This window comes from Natrix helvetica (genome assembly GCF_964273705.1).
Source record: "Natrix helvetica genome assembly, chromosome: 1".
Lineage (NCBI taxonomy): Eukaryota > Metazoa > Chordata > Lepidosauria > Squamata > Natricidae > Natrix > Natrix helvetica.
Window position 1 is genome coordinate 284,262,071 of NC_138548.1, and position 14,972 is coordinate 284,277,042.

Here is a 14,972-nt window from a genome sequence, read left to right on the forward strand (position 1 = left end):
TGTTCATGCCGCTTGTGCTGTTTCTTTTATCTCTGCATTCAGTTTCATTGGACATGTGCTCAGTATGAATATTCTCCATCAGTCTGCTGCTGCTAAGATGCTGCTGTTGCACTGAGATACCCTCCTCAATGAAACAACAAAATCCATTCATGATTTTTTTTTCTATTTACGGGGGACTGTCATGAAAGAAGATTTAAGAGGGAGCGACATCAGAAAATTCAGTCTTTTCTTCTTAAGGAAAGATTACAGATCAAACACCTTCGTCACAGCAGGCAAAAGAACAGATGAAAAACATGTGATTTCTGCTCTTGACGTCTGCATTATATACAGAGTGATGGGCAGATTCAATACGTAATATACAATAGGCAGAATGCTAATTTAAATTATAAATACAATGGTCCAGGACATATCAACAAAGGGTAGGTTCTGACATAGCCAACTATATTAATATTAAATTGGATAAATTTCCATTGGAGATTCAGGTGAATAGGCACATTGAACAATACCTTCTAGATACATAAGTTGTATGAATATCCTAGTGCAGGTGCCAGAGTTTAAATAACAAAACAATTGTAATTAGTTAATAAGACAATGGACGCTCATGATGGATGCATAACCTGGATAGCTGTAGATTATTCTGTACTTCTGAAATAAAACTGTGTTTCACAAATATTGCCATATATTGTTGTTAATTTCTTCACATTATTAAAGAAATGTGAAGTTTTAAGTTCAGCTTTGTTTGTTTTTTCATTATGTCTGTCAACAATTGGAATATAGCAATTAGTGAATCAGAATTCCTGTTCAGCATTTCCAGAAACAACAAAAGGATGGCTCTAGTGAGAAACATCATACTTAGTCCTAGCACTGTGCAGATATGAAAAAGTCCAGAGAATAGTCAGGAAATTCATGAAATTATTAAACCTAATGAAGTTTTGTTCCAAAAAGCATCTAGAGGAGAGATTGCTTGGAACAACTGTTGAGGGGAAAATATTGTTTTCAGAAAGAAAATAGTTTTATTGAAAATTGTATTGAAATTAAAATTTATTTAGTGTATAATAATTGCCTTCTTCTTGTCAGCCTCTCATTAGCCCTTCAACAATTAAACATAATTACACACTTTCACAAACAACACAAAAAAGCAAAATATCTGCCTGATTCATATGCTCATTCAATATAGTCTGAATGACATTTTAATATATTTTGATCTTTGCAGAAAAGTTAATACCAAAAATTTTAAATTCTCAATAAATCTTTCCTAACTAATTCTGTAATGCATCAAAATTTATTTACTTCGGTAAGCATTGATAAGTGTAAACAAAAATTACTTTAATGGAGAAAACTTTTTACTATTCTAGTCATGTTGTCTAATTCAACAGTGGTAATGTCTTAAAGGGACAGATGCCCATTTTTTTTATTTTAGTACTTCTTATATTTATCAATTTTTTATCAGTAATAAAACATATTAAAATGAATTACTTCTGAATAATAGGAAAAGAAAATAGTTTTGGAACTCACAAATTTGCCACACTTTTTAAAAAAGGGTGGGGGAACATTGAGATTATTATTGCTACAGTCCACTAATTATTAACAATTTGTTAAATTTATACGGTTGCATCCCATCACAAAATACATTACCCTGGGCAGCTAACAACACTTGAAAACAGAATAAAAACAATATAATAAAATTATTTGAAGGATAACCTGTAAGCCAGAAGTTTACTCCCTTTGTTTCCATTCTTCCAAAGAAATATACCTTTCATTACATCACACTAATAAACATATCTTCCTGTATACTACAGTATTAGCAATGTAATACAATTCAAAATAAAACAATAAGACTGGAAAATCTACATAGTAATAAAATTCTCTTGTTCGTCTGTTTATAAACTTCAATTAGGCAAAAGAATGCATCCTATGAGAAACAATTTTTAAAGCAAAGTACCTTAAGTGGACTTACTTAAAGAATGTGTTCCAAAATCCAAAAAGTACCCATTACTCCTGTGGAATTGAAATCTGAAGAACTTCAAACCAATTGCATTGATAAACCTGTGACCATTGCAGATCTGGTGTGCTACCATGGTCAGCTGTGATCAGGTGATTGTGTTTTCTAACCCTGTCAACATCCCACAAGTAAAGTCAGTGGGGAAGCTGGCAGGAAGTCAAAAGTTGATCCTGGTCTTACCGTTTTTCCCTCCACCTGTGATCATTCTGTTTAGGTAAGGAAACAGCTATGAAAGAATGACCCAACAAGTCATGGGTCATCTTGTTATAACTTAAAAACAATTGCAAACTAATTTTGGCCAAATTGTTAAAAACTCTTCTTCCTTTCTATTTTGTAAAAAAAAAAAAAACCTAAACAAGTCCTACCAAATTAAGAATCCTAAAGCAACTTCCCCCACAAAACCTAACACGAATGTTGGAAAACAACTTAGATCATCAAGCTATTACTAGAGGTTAGGTGTAAACTTCTCCTTTCGATATCATATATATTTTTAGACAGTGCTATGCCTCCAAAGTCCTGATGTCTTGCTAAATTACAAATGCACGGATCGGAATTTCAAGATATTTTCAAATCTGTAAGCATCTGCTTCTTTTTTCATTTTCTGTTGGTACAGGATTGAAATGTAGATTATACAATGTGCCAGATAATCATTTGGGAGAAATAAAAAAAATTGAGAAGAGAAATGTAGCAAATGGCTAATCAAAGTAGCATTTCCACATCCATTTCTTTTATTCTACAGATAAACTTTGGAAAACTTGGCATAAATCAATTTGAATTTTACTTGGTGTAATTCAAATCGAAGCAGAACAAGAACATGGTTCTTTCCTTCCTATCATCATTTCTCACCTTTTTTGTGAAGAATTCCTGACTGTAGTACTTGGACAGGAAGTAATCATGGAGGGACATATGAAAACAGGAAGTGACTTGAGGAAACTGGAAGCCATTTGTTTGTTCTTTTGCCTGCATCACTATCATTGGCACAGTTTGGTAGCTGACACTGTCACTTAGAATAGGAAACTAGTCACAGAAAGGCATGCATGATCCTGTCGCTTTATTATATTTACCAGCATAGTGGAAAGAAACAACTTTTAAATGCTGACTTTTTAAAGAAGAGAATAGATCAAGATAAAAAAACCTCCCTAAAAGAAATTACGCATCACATCCATTAGAGATCCACTGGAATGTCTCATATTCCAAAATAACATCACACCAACAAAACCATTTGTTCAAAAATATACCGGACATGATGGTAGGCTGACAAATTAAAACCAGTTTTAAGGTTGCTGTACATTAAGCTTATGTGTAGGGGTGACATATAGAACAGTGGAGAATAACGGACAGGAGGAAGTGAAGAGCTGTTTCCTGTGCTTTTCACTCCTTAAGTAAATTGCCTTAAGAATTCCTCCCCTCCCCAGTGAAGGAGAAACAGAAAATAATTTGCTTTGACACATAAGGCTGGACCACAATGAATTGGGATCCAAAAACATGAATGGCTTTTTCAAATCCATTTAAGAAGCTGGATGGCTCTTTTGATAACTGCTCTTATGCAATACTCTTTCAAACAATTCCAGTATATTTACTGCAAGAAAATGCTTCTTGACATATTACTATCTGTTACATACTAGCTTCAACTATAGTGGTTTCCACCAAGGTCCTCTGTTCCAGCGAGAACAGAGGTTTAATCTCATTGGTCGAAGGGTCTTACAGCTCCCTATAAAAGGGCTGCTGTCAGACTCAACCTTCACTGGATTGTTCTCACTTGTTGCATTTAATAAAGAGCTGTTGTTACCATTAGCCTGTGTGTGCCTATCCATGACTCGATCTAACACTGGTGACCAAAAAGGGCGTAGCAATACAGCAAGTATCCAGCCCAGAGCTCAGCGTGGCTTCGAGCAGCCATTTTTGAGCGGCAAACTCAAAATGCCCTCAGGACACAAAATGGCCATGCACGCCCCACCGACTTCGTATGACCCAGTCACTGAGCACTGGGATGCCACGTTTTGACTGTTTCCTCGAGGCCAACGACATTATGGGACTTTCTGAAGGCCGCAAGAAGAACATGTTCCTCGGTTACTGTGGATGGGAAGTGTTTGAAACTTCCAAAGACCTGTCAGAACCAACGCCGCTACAATTGGTCGCTTGGTCCGTGCTTCAGCAGACTCTAAGGACCCACTACGCTCCCAAGCCATCTAAGCACATTCGCCAGCATGAATTTAACATTCACAACCAGCGGAAGGCGAATGAACAACGAGTACGTTGTGCCGCTATGAAAGGCTGCACTGTACTGCGAGTTCCAAGACCTAGACGAACTCATTCTTGACCACATAATTTGCGGTGTGCGGGACATTAATTATAAATAAATAATAATAATAATAATAATAAATTTGGATTTATTAGCCGCTCCCTTTCCAGGCAGGACTCGGGGCGGCGTACACTAGGACATATATAAACATACATATATACAAAGACATACATGCATACATGCATGGAGGAGGTAATAGATTACAACATTTAGACAATTAAAACCAGTAACATACCCCAATAATAAAAACCCAATATACAATAAAAATTTAAAATTTAAAAAGACAGTCAGGAGGAATATGAAAAATTACGGTTGAGCCAGGCCAGATAATTGAAAGAGGTGGGTCTTCAGCTGAACACGGAAGGAGGTTTACAGAGGAGGTTACTTACCAAGTCTAACCTCACTCTACCAATTGCCTTGGATGAGGCCAGGGCGTCAGAATTGTCTGTCAAGTCCACAGAGACACTGCAGAGTCAGAACACTCAGCAAGACACGCAGAAGAATACACGCGTTCACCGCGAGCCTGCAGAGGCCGAGAGCTCTGAAGGCGAAGAAGATGACAGCTGCTGCATACGCAGTAGCCGTGCCAAGCTGGCGCGCAAATTCAAATGATTCCCGCCTTGCGCTAGCTGCAGAGGAGACCATGCCCAATGGGCTTGCTGTTTCCGCGACGCTACCTGCCAGCGCTGTGAGTAAAAAGGCATATCGCCAAGGTGTGCAGAAGCGAGCACCCCATGACCTGGCAGCCAAGAAGCCGAGCTAACCGCCAGCAGAGGCCCAACCAAGGGGCATGGCAGAAGCCACCACGGTGCTCAGAGGGTGATGCCAGAGTGACCTACCACACCTCAATTGGCCAAGTCCGCACTAGGCCGCCCCAAAAACTGAAGGTCACAGTCCTCATCGAGGGCTCTCCATGCGAGATGGAGATCGACACTGGGTCATCACTGACCATCATGCCGTGGTCTAGGCTCAAGCGGGCTATCCCTAGCCTGAAGAAGCAGCATCTATGTGTCCCTGACATCCACCTTCATGATTACCAGGGGAACCGGGTCCCCATCGTGGGCCAGGGCAACCTCCAGGTGCCAAGAAACCTCCGGGTTCAAGAAATACAGCGGCCAACTCCCAGCAACGGTGATCAGCGGTGACCTGCAGAGCCTCCTGGGGCTTGACTGGTTCGAAGACCTGGGCCTAGAAGTGACTGGTATCAACGCCTTGAAAAACGAAAGCTCTGAAGCAATTTTTAAGGATTTTGAGGACATCTTCGGCACCGGTCTGGGTAAGTATGTAGGGAGTCCAATCTCCTTTAATTTGGACCCCTACATAGGCCCCCAAAAGGCCAAAACCCAGGAGAGTACCTTTTGCTCTCCGCCCCCAAATAGATCTGGAAATTGACAAGCTCGTAGGCCAGGGAATTCTAGAGCCGGTTGATCACGCACGCTGGGAGACCTCTATAGTGATACCTGTCAAATTTGATGGGTCTGTCCGCATCTGCATGGACTACAAATACACAATCAATAAAGCGTTACAACAAAGCGCTTACCCTGTACCAATTGTACAGCACTGGCAACAACCCACCTTTAATATCATTGCATAAAAGTAAAAAGTTAAGGTTGTAATTTTATTATCTTCTACTGTATTAAGAAAATCAGAAGTCAATGCCTTTTTCCCCTCCCTTCTACCCCACATTTTCTCTTTTTCCCTTCCCTTAGTTCCCATTGTTTTTATTTTCCTTTGTATTTTATATTCTGATAAAGTAATAGAATTTTGATACAGAAAAAGAAAAATATTTTGAAAGTGGCACTTTAAGAGTCTGGGATTTGCCAGAAAAATCTATCCTCAATGCCTTTTTTTAAATTAATGCAGATAGGTGTGTAAAGAGTAACGGAAAATTGGCAACTGAAGAATTTAACTAAAGAGTAGGTACTATTTTTCTGACTCTACTTAGAAGAGATAAACAGAACTTGTACGTAACATAAGGCAGTGCCAATTTCAACAACCCTGGTACTGGATAATACAAATAGTAGATACTTATATAACAATACAGATTGTAAAGGGATTAAAAGGCAAAGTCATCCTCCATCTAAATTTAACCATGTCATTTCATAATTTAATTTACAATGTGGACGCTTGTTAAAATGTTTTGTTGTATATTATTTCAACATTAGCTCTTTTTCAAGAACAGCAATTCCTGGCTTATTTTTAAATGGAACATTCAAATGAGGAAGTTTATTGTGATTCCAAACTGTGTAATGGTGCTTTGGTTCTGGTGTGGGCACCTCTCTATACCCACTGGCTGCTCTGATGGCTGCCTGTAGATTTATGGACCCAGGAAATACTTATCTGAATAGAGTCACTGCCCCCTTACTTCCTCCTCATTCAAATGCATGCTTTCCTCAGCCCATGGGGCAAAGGTCTAAGCTTAGGAATAGGTGTAGCTTCTTTAAGAAGCACCTGACAAATACAAGAAGGTGTTGACCAAGTCTGAGGTTCCTTTGCCTACTCTGGATTTTTTTAAAAAATGCATATTTCTACCATATTTTTCAAAAGCATTAATGATAATGATGATAACAACGTATTAAATTTATATGCAACCTGACTCCCAATGACTCTGGGCAGTCTACAAAGACAAACTTTTGAAAAATATAATAACAGGCAAAAAAGATGAAGAGAGGATGTCAAGAATGACAAAAAAGAAGAAGAAAACCCAGACAGAAATAAAAAAGAATTGAACCCATACAATCCAAATAGGTGACTCTCTGTCACCAAAGGCCTGTGCAAACAGATAAAACCTTCACAGGCCTTTAAAACAATAGCATGGAAGGAATCGTCTGGATCTCAGGGCAATTCATTATGGAGGGCATGTCTTGCTAACAGAGAAAAAAACTGCTTCTGAAGTCCTGATAAATGGCATTATTTAATTGAAGTATTTTCATACTTTTACTTGTCTTTTTGCTTTTTTTTTAGTTTATATTATTTCATGTTTATCTTTTATTTCTTTGTAAATCTTTAATTAAAATAATGTACATACTGTCAGTACTATCTCAGTATAATTTAATTTCTGTCAGTTTGGAGAGATAGCAAGAATTTCATCCGAGTATCAGCATATTTGACATATACAGACAAAATAGTCTTGTACTCTCTGATGTTTTTTTTTTAAATTTCAGTAAGTAATTCCTGTATTAAAACCTGGTTTTATAAATTGCTTGATCCCAGGTACAGAGTTAATTATGAATATTATATTAATTGCATGGCAGGCATTTTTTATTTGTAAACCCTAAGCAGGTAAAAACCTTCAACCAGCAATAGTAAAGGAACATCTTAATAATGCTAAAGGGCTGTAATATGAATGCATCCTTGTGTAAATACTTTTTGGGAAAGAAAGGTAGGTTGTTTCTCAAGACTTCAAGAACATGCGGGATAGCTCAGGAAATATACAAATAGGTGTAACTCAGAGGTGGTATTCAGCAGGTTCTGACTGGTTCTGGAGAACTGGTAGTGGAAATTTTGAGTAGTTCAGAGAACCGGTAAACACCTCCTCTGACTGGCCCCGCCCCCATCTATTCTCTGCCTCCGGAGTCCCAGCTGATCAGGGGAAATGGGGATTTTGCAGTAACCTTCCCCTGCCACGTCCACCAAGCCATGCCATGCCCACAGAATTGGTAATAAATTTTTTTGAATCCCACCACTGATATAACTGTTGGTCTGATCAGATCCAAATCTTGAACACATTCTTTTTTATGAGTGTATTCACTAGTACACCAATGAAACCAATTTTATCATGAGACAGTTTTCAGTAGATACTTTTATGACAAATATCTTTTTTCCATTAACTGACAAGTTTGTTCAGTGAAAACACTAAATAATTTTAGTTTTTCAAAGCAAACTTGCTCAATTCATTTCTCCTTTTCCTTCAACTTTGCTTTGGATGTCACGTTAGTCTGTTGAAAGACTTGTTGAACGAACCGTATATCAAAAATGATAATATGGGAAAGCCAATATAGTTTGAATTTACCAGATAATACTCCATTTCATATGTTTGAAGTGTTTCTCTTTTACCTCTTTCCAATGGAGAAAGAAAACAGGGAAACGGCCTCACCTTGTTCCTTCCTTCCACAAACTCTGTCCAGGTGTCAATGCTTTCAATGGGGTTCACAGCATCCATCTGTGACACATCCTTCCAGTCCTTACACTCAGGCATCCGGTCCCTCTGATGGCGTTGTACAGCCCTTGGTCTGCTTCAGTTTATAGTTTATGTCGTACCCACAAAAGAGAAAGAAATGGAAAAAAATAAGAGACCCTAACAAGGAAGCAATGCTTTACAGGGAAAGCGGATAAATTTAGCAAGACGGAACATGATACAATTTTGTGTGCATGTACCTAAAAAGAGGTATGAATATTTTTTTTTACTCTGTAATGAAGCCAGAATGTTGGGACATCCACTAAAATTGATCAGTAGCAAGAAAGGAAGAATCCAAATAGACTTTTATATAATGTATCATTTGTTATAAAATTTCTCCATGTTTATTATGAAGGCTGTTATGTCAGGCAGCTTGAATAGGAGAATGACAAGTCTGTAGATGGTAGGACTGGCAGCTGTGAAGGATTTACAGAATCTTGATATCCAGAGACCAACAGATACCACTTTTGGGAAAGTGCAAAAGAAGAAAACATACAAAGGAAGAAGATAACTACTGTACGTGGGCAGAGTCCTTGGATAATTTGAACGTACCATATGTGTTCAGTAGAGATGTTGAGCAAAAAACAACTTTTTTGTACTTTGATACACAGCAAGAATGAGAACCTGTTTTTAAAAACAGGAACTCATTATGAACTGGGATAAGCAGAAAAGTTGTGGCCTTGGAAGACAGTGCTCATAAATCACTAGCTCCTCTTCCTTTTGACAGAGCTACAAAGACTTCTGACGGGACTGGAAATGCCCTGATTTCCTTAACCAGTCACACTGCAGTTATGACATTGGTATTTTTATAGATGCTCCACTTCCTTCTGGGTCAGTGGTACTTGCTATCACATTCCTTTCAACTGTAGAGGCCACTTTCTGTCTCAATAATAATAAATGTTTGCTGCCCATTGTTCTAAATGAAGGAAGAAGGGGACAGTTTGATTCCTGTGCATTAACCATCTTGAGATAGAGATCCTATCATTGTCTTTGTTCCCCAAAACTTCAAAAATGAATTTCACTACATTGGGGTCTAACATGTATTGTCAAACAATGCTTCTATGTAAAACAAAAATCCATTAACTGGAGAACCAGGAAAAATCCTGGACAATGCTAAAATATAAGAGAGTAATAAAGAACAGCACAAGCACCATAACATTAAGGCTAGAAGGTAGCCATTGCAAAGTTGCATTATCCATGTATCTGCTTATACTAAACTGACCAGAAAAAAGGTGGTTAACATCTCTGCTTCTCAAACTACACAAAGTAGGCTTTCAGGAGCTTCTCTTACCATCTGCATGACTTCCTTGATTTATTTGATTATTTCAGTGTCAGTTCTTAGTAACTATCCAGTAAATCTCTAGGATGAACTGTTCCCAAGCTGGCCTTTCAAGTTTCCCAATGTTTGTCCATCACCACTGTAATCAATAATAACTACTTGCTGCTGGTCATCATCTTCTTTTTCTTCTCACTTCTTCTAGCAGCATGGATTTCTCAAATAGTCTGACATTTGGTTTCTGATACCATGCAGGGTTCACATACTGTGCTAAGCCATATGTTGTTGGTTTGGGGTTTATCAAACTATGAGACGTCAGCCATTTATTTACTTAATAAATCATAACTGAGCAAACTATGTCTTAATACAATGTATATTTATACCAAATACTACTCTCTCAGCAAAATTTAATTTTTTTAAAAACCAAAACTATTTTCCTCCATATAGCAATCTGTGAAAGCTGTTCCTAATATTATTCTATCTTTTAGAAAATGCTTATTTTCACTCTTCTTCTTTACTTTAGAAAGGTATTTATTTTGTTTATTATAACTAATTCTGCTTTGTGCTTTAAACACACACATCTGTATCCAAAACCATTTTGAGTTGAGATTTTACCTTCCACTCTGACAAGCAGCAACTGAATTTCCACTTACAAAAGCAGTGAAGACTTTCCATATGTATTTCTAGATCTCTTTTTACTTATATATCCAGTCCTTAATACTGCAATTAATCATTGTGGTATCTAAAACTTGCATACGAATGGCATCTTCTATACGAATCCAGATGAATCAAGCTACCTAATTCTGATTCCAGCTTCCCACCATAGCCAACTAGAAGACCAAGAAGACCAACCACAGAACACAAGGAAATCAGTACTCTTTTGTTGTGATTTCCCAGCAACTGATATTAGTTTTGTTATGCAATAGATTAAATTACAGTTCTGTGTGGTCCATTTAAGAGTTCCTCAGGATTATTTGTATTATCTGAATGATTGTGCTTTACCAATTTGACTGAGAAACAAATAGGCTTGATCAAGCAAGAACAAGAACATTTTTCTTAAAAATGCCTTATAGTCTCTGGAGAAAAACCCTTGATTTACACAAATTCTCTTGATTTACTATGGCTTGAAAATCAAATATGAAACTTTTTTTACTTACACTCTATTCGGTTTACTGTTTTTTTTTTTTGTTATAACAAGGATACAGCTTGTCTGTTTATTAGAAGAGTGTTTTTCCTTTAAGTTAACAAATAGAAAACTTATTTCCAGCATCTGTAATCATTTTTGGAATTTAATAGTGTTAATAAATATCTATAAACTTACTATAAAGTCTGTGCTAGACTTTACTATCAGGTATCATCAAACCACAAGGGAGATTACTTTAACTCTAAATATCACCTTCCATTTACTCATATAAAAGGTTTATCTCTTAATATTAATGGAATATTAATGGAAGGTACATGAATGGCATGAATAGATTCAGTTTCATGTATTATTTTGGTGAGTAACAAAGCTACTGAAATACACTTTTGAAAACTTTCCCATTAATCTTCCAAATCTGCTTTTAAATCAAACACTAAAACAGAACCATTACTTTCTATTTAGTAATCTTCAGCTGGCAGCACAAATTTTCTATAGATGAATTAAAAAAAAAATCTTACAGACCTGCCATTTCTCCTTTTTTCTGTACCTTAATACAAACAATCAAAAGACTGTGTTTTCTCTAAACAGAAAATAACAGGGTCCTGCATTATTTTGTACAAGAGGAGGTACAATGGGCTACATGGGGTGCTCACTTATTCGCCAGCTGGCAACTCTGTAAACCTGCCACACCAACTTGGCAACAGACCCATTTGGTTTAAGAGCCTGCTAGGAGGTGTTAGATATTGCACTTGATTGGAGGTGTTAAATGACCCAAAGCACCTTGTCCTCTCTGCATCCCGATCCACAGCCCTAGAAATAGGATGTTCAAGGATGGAAGAAAAACTTAAAGCCTCCCTCTGTCAGCAGCCCGCTTTCAGTTCCAATCAGAAAGTTTTGTGGATACTTCACATTTTTTTAAATCTCGTATGGCTCTGAGACATTTGGAAAGCACAATTCACAGTTGTAAGAGTGGTCAAAGCATTTCATCTATATTCATCTACAGATTTTGATCAAAAATTACGTAAATATATCAGTCTATTATACCTATACAGAGTCAAGTCTTTTACATGTGTGTTTTAAACACAAAAAAAGACCTGATCTAGCTCTTGGCTAATATTATGGTCCTGCTTTACTAAACCAAGGACAGATTATGTAATGTAAGAGTATTCCACTATCACTGTTCAAACTCATTCCATACAATAAAGCCAAATTGCACAAACCCTCAATTGCACCTGAAGGCTTGCTCTGTCTAGAAAAAGCAGCCATGTGATGCAAATGGAGTGGCTTCAATGTGGTTGACTTAGCACCTGTGCACTGGCCTGAATAGATTGGTCAAAATTTTCCACCTTGTGCTCTATTGAGAATTCAGTGCATATTTTAAAAAGAAAGACATTTACAGACTGTGCTGGGGAAACATTCGGCAAGGTGTCCAAGGCCTCCACTGCCATTGTATCTTTTCCGGAGCTGGAATGCCGTAGACGGTGCAGGTAAGTACATGCCGGTTTTTACGAGAATAAATGTTTGGTGAAGAGGCTTCTTTCTCAAGGATTTGTGGAGGAACTGAAATCATAATTGTGATAAAATACCAGTCTTATTATTCGCCATTTGGGGTGACTGCTTAAGCCCTTCTTTCCAATTCACATCAAAGCTCCACCAGGCCAACTCTCCCTAATTTTGAATTGTTGCTACTGCTTTTAGTCATCCATATTGTTCTCTTGGGAAGAATTAACTCCCAAAACTTTTAAATATGCTCTTACACTGCCCAGTAAAAAGGTAAAGTAACCTGGTAAATGCAAAATAAAACAGAAACAAAAAGAATATAGACTAAACTAGGAAAGAAAGAAAGAAAGAAAGAAAGAAAGAAAGAAAGAAAGAAAGAAAGAAAGAAAGAAAGAAGATAAACCTGTTTTCAGCTTTCATATAAAATTTTATTCTATCCACAGAGAGGAAATGGCCTAGCACCAATCAACTGCTCCTACTCCAATCTTAGCATGTCATGCCTTTCCAATGCAATACGGCAAAAATAATATTGAATTACTACATTGAGAGATGAAAAAAGAGAAAAGCACAAACTACAAGTAATCCTCGACTTATGACCACAATTGAGTCCAAAATTTCTGTTGCTAAGTGAGAAATTTGTTAGTTTTCCCCCATTTTATGACCTTTGTTGCCACATTAGTTAAGTAAATATTGCAGTTGTTGAGTTAGTAACATGGTTGTTAAGTGAATCTGGCTTCCCCGCTCACCTTGCTTGTCTGAAGATCACAAAAGTTGGCCACATGACTCTGGGTCACTGCAACCGTCTTGAGCCAGTTGCCAAGTATTTGAATTTTGATCACATGACTATGGGGTGGTGCTACAATAGTTGTAACTGTGAAAAATGGTCACAAGTCACATTTTTCATTGTCGTTGTCACTTTGGTCACTAAATAAACTGTGGTAAGTCAAGGACTACCTGTACAAATCCAAGGAAATACAAGTAGCCCTCAACTTATAACCATTCATTTATTGACCGTTCAAAGATACAATGGCACTGGGGTGGGGGGGACTTACAATTTTTGCAGCATCCCCTGGGTCATGTAATCAAAATCCAGGCGCTTGGAAACCAGGAAGCATGTACAAAGACCCAGAATCATGTGATCACTATTTGTGACCTTCCCACCCAGCTTTCAACACGCAGAGTCAATGGGGGAATTAGATTCATTTAATGACCATGCACTTAAGCCATGTTTGCTTAACAACTACAGTGATTTGCTAAACAACCATGGCAAATAAAACTGTAAAATCAGGAAAACACTTAACAACTGCCTTTTTTTTTAACAATGGATATTCGGGTCCCAATTGCGGTCACATGTGAAGGATTACCTACCTGTATGTTGATGTACAGTCTAGACTACATAATATTTTGTTATTGCAAGCTAATACTGCTGCCTGTCAGCAGTTCAAGTCTCACCAGCTCAAGGTTGACTCAGCCTTCCATTCTTCTGAGGTCGGTAAAATGAGGACCCAGATTGTTGGGGCCAATATGCTAACTCAGGGGTGTCCAAACTTGGGAACTTTAAGACTTGTGGACTTCAACTCCCAGAATTCCACAGCCAGTGCTGGCTGGGGAATTCTGGGAGTTGAAGTCCACAAGTCTTAAAGTTCCCAAGTTTGGACACCCCTGTGCTAACTCTATAAACCGCTTTGAGAAAGTTGTAAAGCACTGTGAAGTGGCTTATAAGTCTAAGTGCTATTGCTATTGCGATAGTAGAACTGGTGGCTTCTACCTCTTCATTTTTAAACTGGGATGTCTGATGCCCATAATAGCCTTCCTCCATTACAAATGACACTAACGGGATCTTCATCTGTCCAGCCAGAATTCTGATCCACCCCAGACCTTGGATCCTATTTAAAAACCACCCTCTGATGCCAAAAAAATGTGATTAACATCATGACTAAATTGGTAAGATTTGGGAAACTATTTTCATGGAATAAAACAAATTGGGAATATAGATTGCAATATGGCTGAAGAATTCTCTTCTCACAAGTCTTCTGTTTTTTCCTCACCGTTAACTACCAGTTGAAGATTAATGCTCTTCTCCAGTCCAGCCAACCCGTTCTTCAGGACCAGTGTGTAAGAGCCAGAGTTTTGCTCTGCCACATCCTTGATCTGGAGGGAATATTGAGATTGCCTGTTGGAAATTAACTTTCCATCCTTAAACCTGGGTGGAAGCAGAGAAAGAAAGTATGGATATAGCTTAAGCTTCTAAAAGGTAGCCATGGGGCTTCAGTCAATGAAATGAAGAATTTCTGAAAAAGACCCCTTTCACCCATTTTCCCCTTAAGAAAAGCTTTCTCTGAAATCTGCTGAGAAGCACTGTCCCCCTCAAAAAAGTATATATGCACTAATTTATCATTGGTTTATTGCTATTTGGGGGGGGGGGAGGGAGGGAAGGGGAACTATTTCTGGAGATTCCCCCAATTTGGCACCTTCCAGGCTGGTTAAGAATTCTGGAAGTCATGACCGCATTTCAGATGCTTAGCAACAGACCCCGTTTTCAGCCACTTGCAAACTCACTTGCCATGTGATTGC

At 37.9% G+C, this 14,972-nt stretch overlaps 1 protein-coding gene across 1 annotated transcript in view; it reads right to left on the minus strand.

Annotated features, from left to right (window-relative positions):
- FLT4 (fms related receptor tyrosine kinase 4) overlaps positions 1-14,972 on the minus strand; it is a 92,076-nt gene that overhangs the window by 44,494 nt on the left and 32,610 nt on the right. The window contains exons 9-11 of the mRNA XM_081935801.1: positions 14,447-14,601; positions 12,296-12,458; positions 8,401-8,539 (exon numbers count right to left, since the gene is read on the minus strand). Of these exons, the coding sequence (XP_081791927.1) occupies positions 8,401-8,539; positions 12,296-12,458; positions 14,447-14,601 (457 nt within the window). The remainder of the gene's footprint in view (positions 1-8,400; positions 8,540-12,295; positions 12,459-14,446; positions 14,602-14,972) is intronic.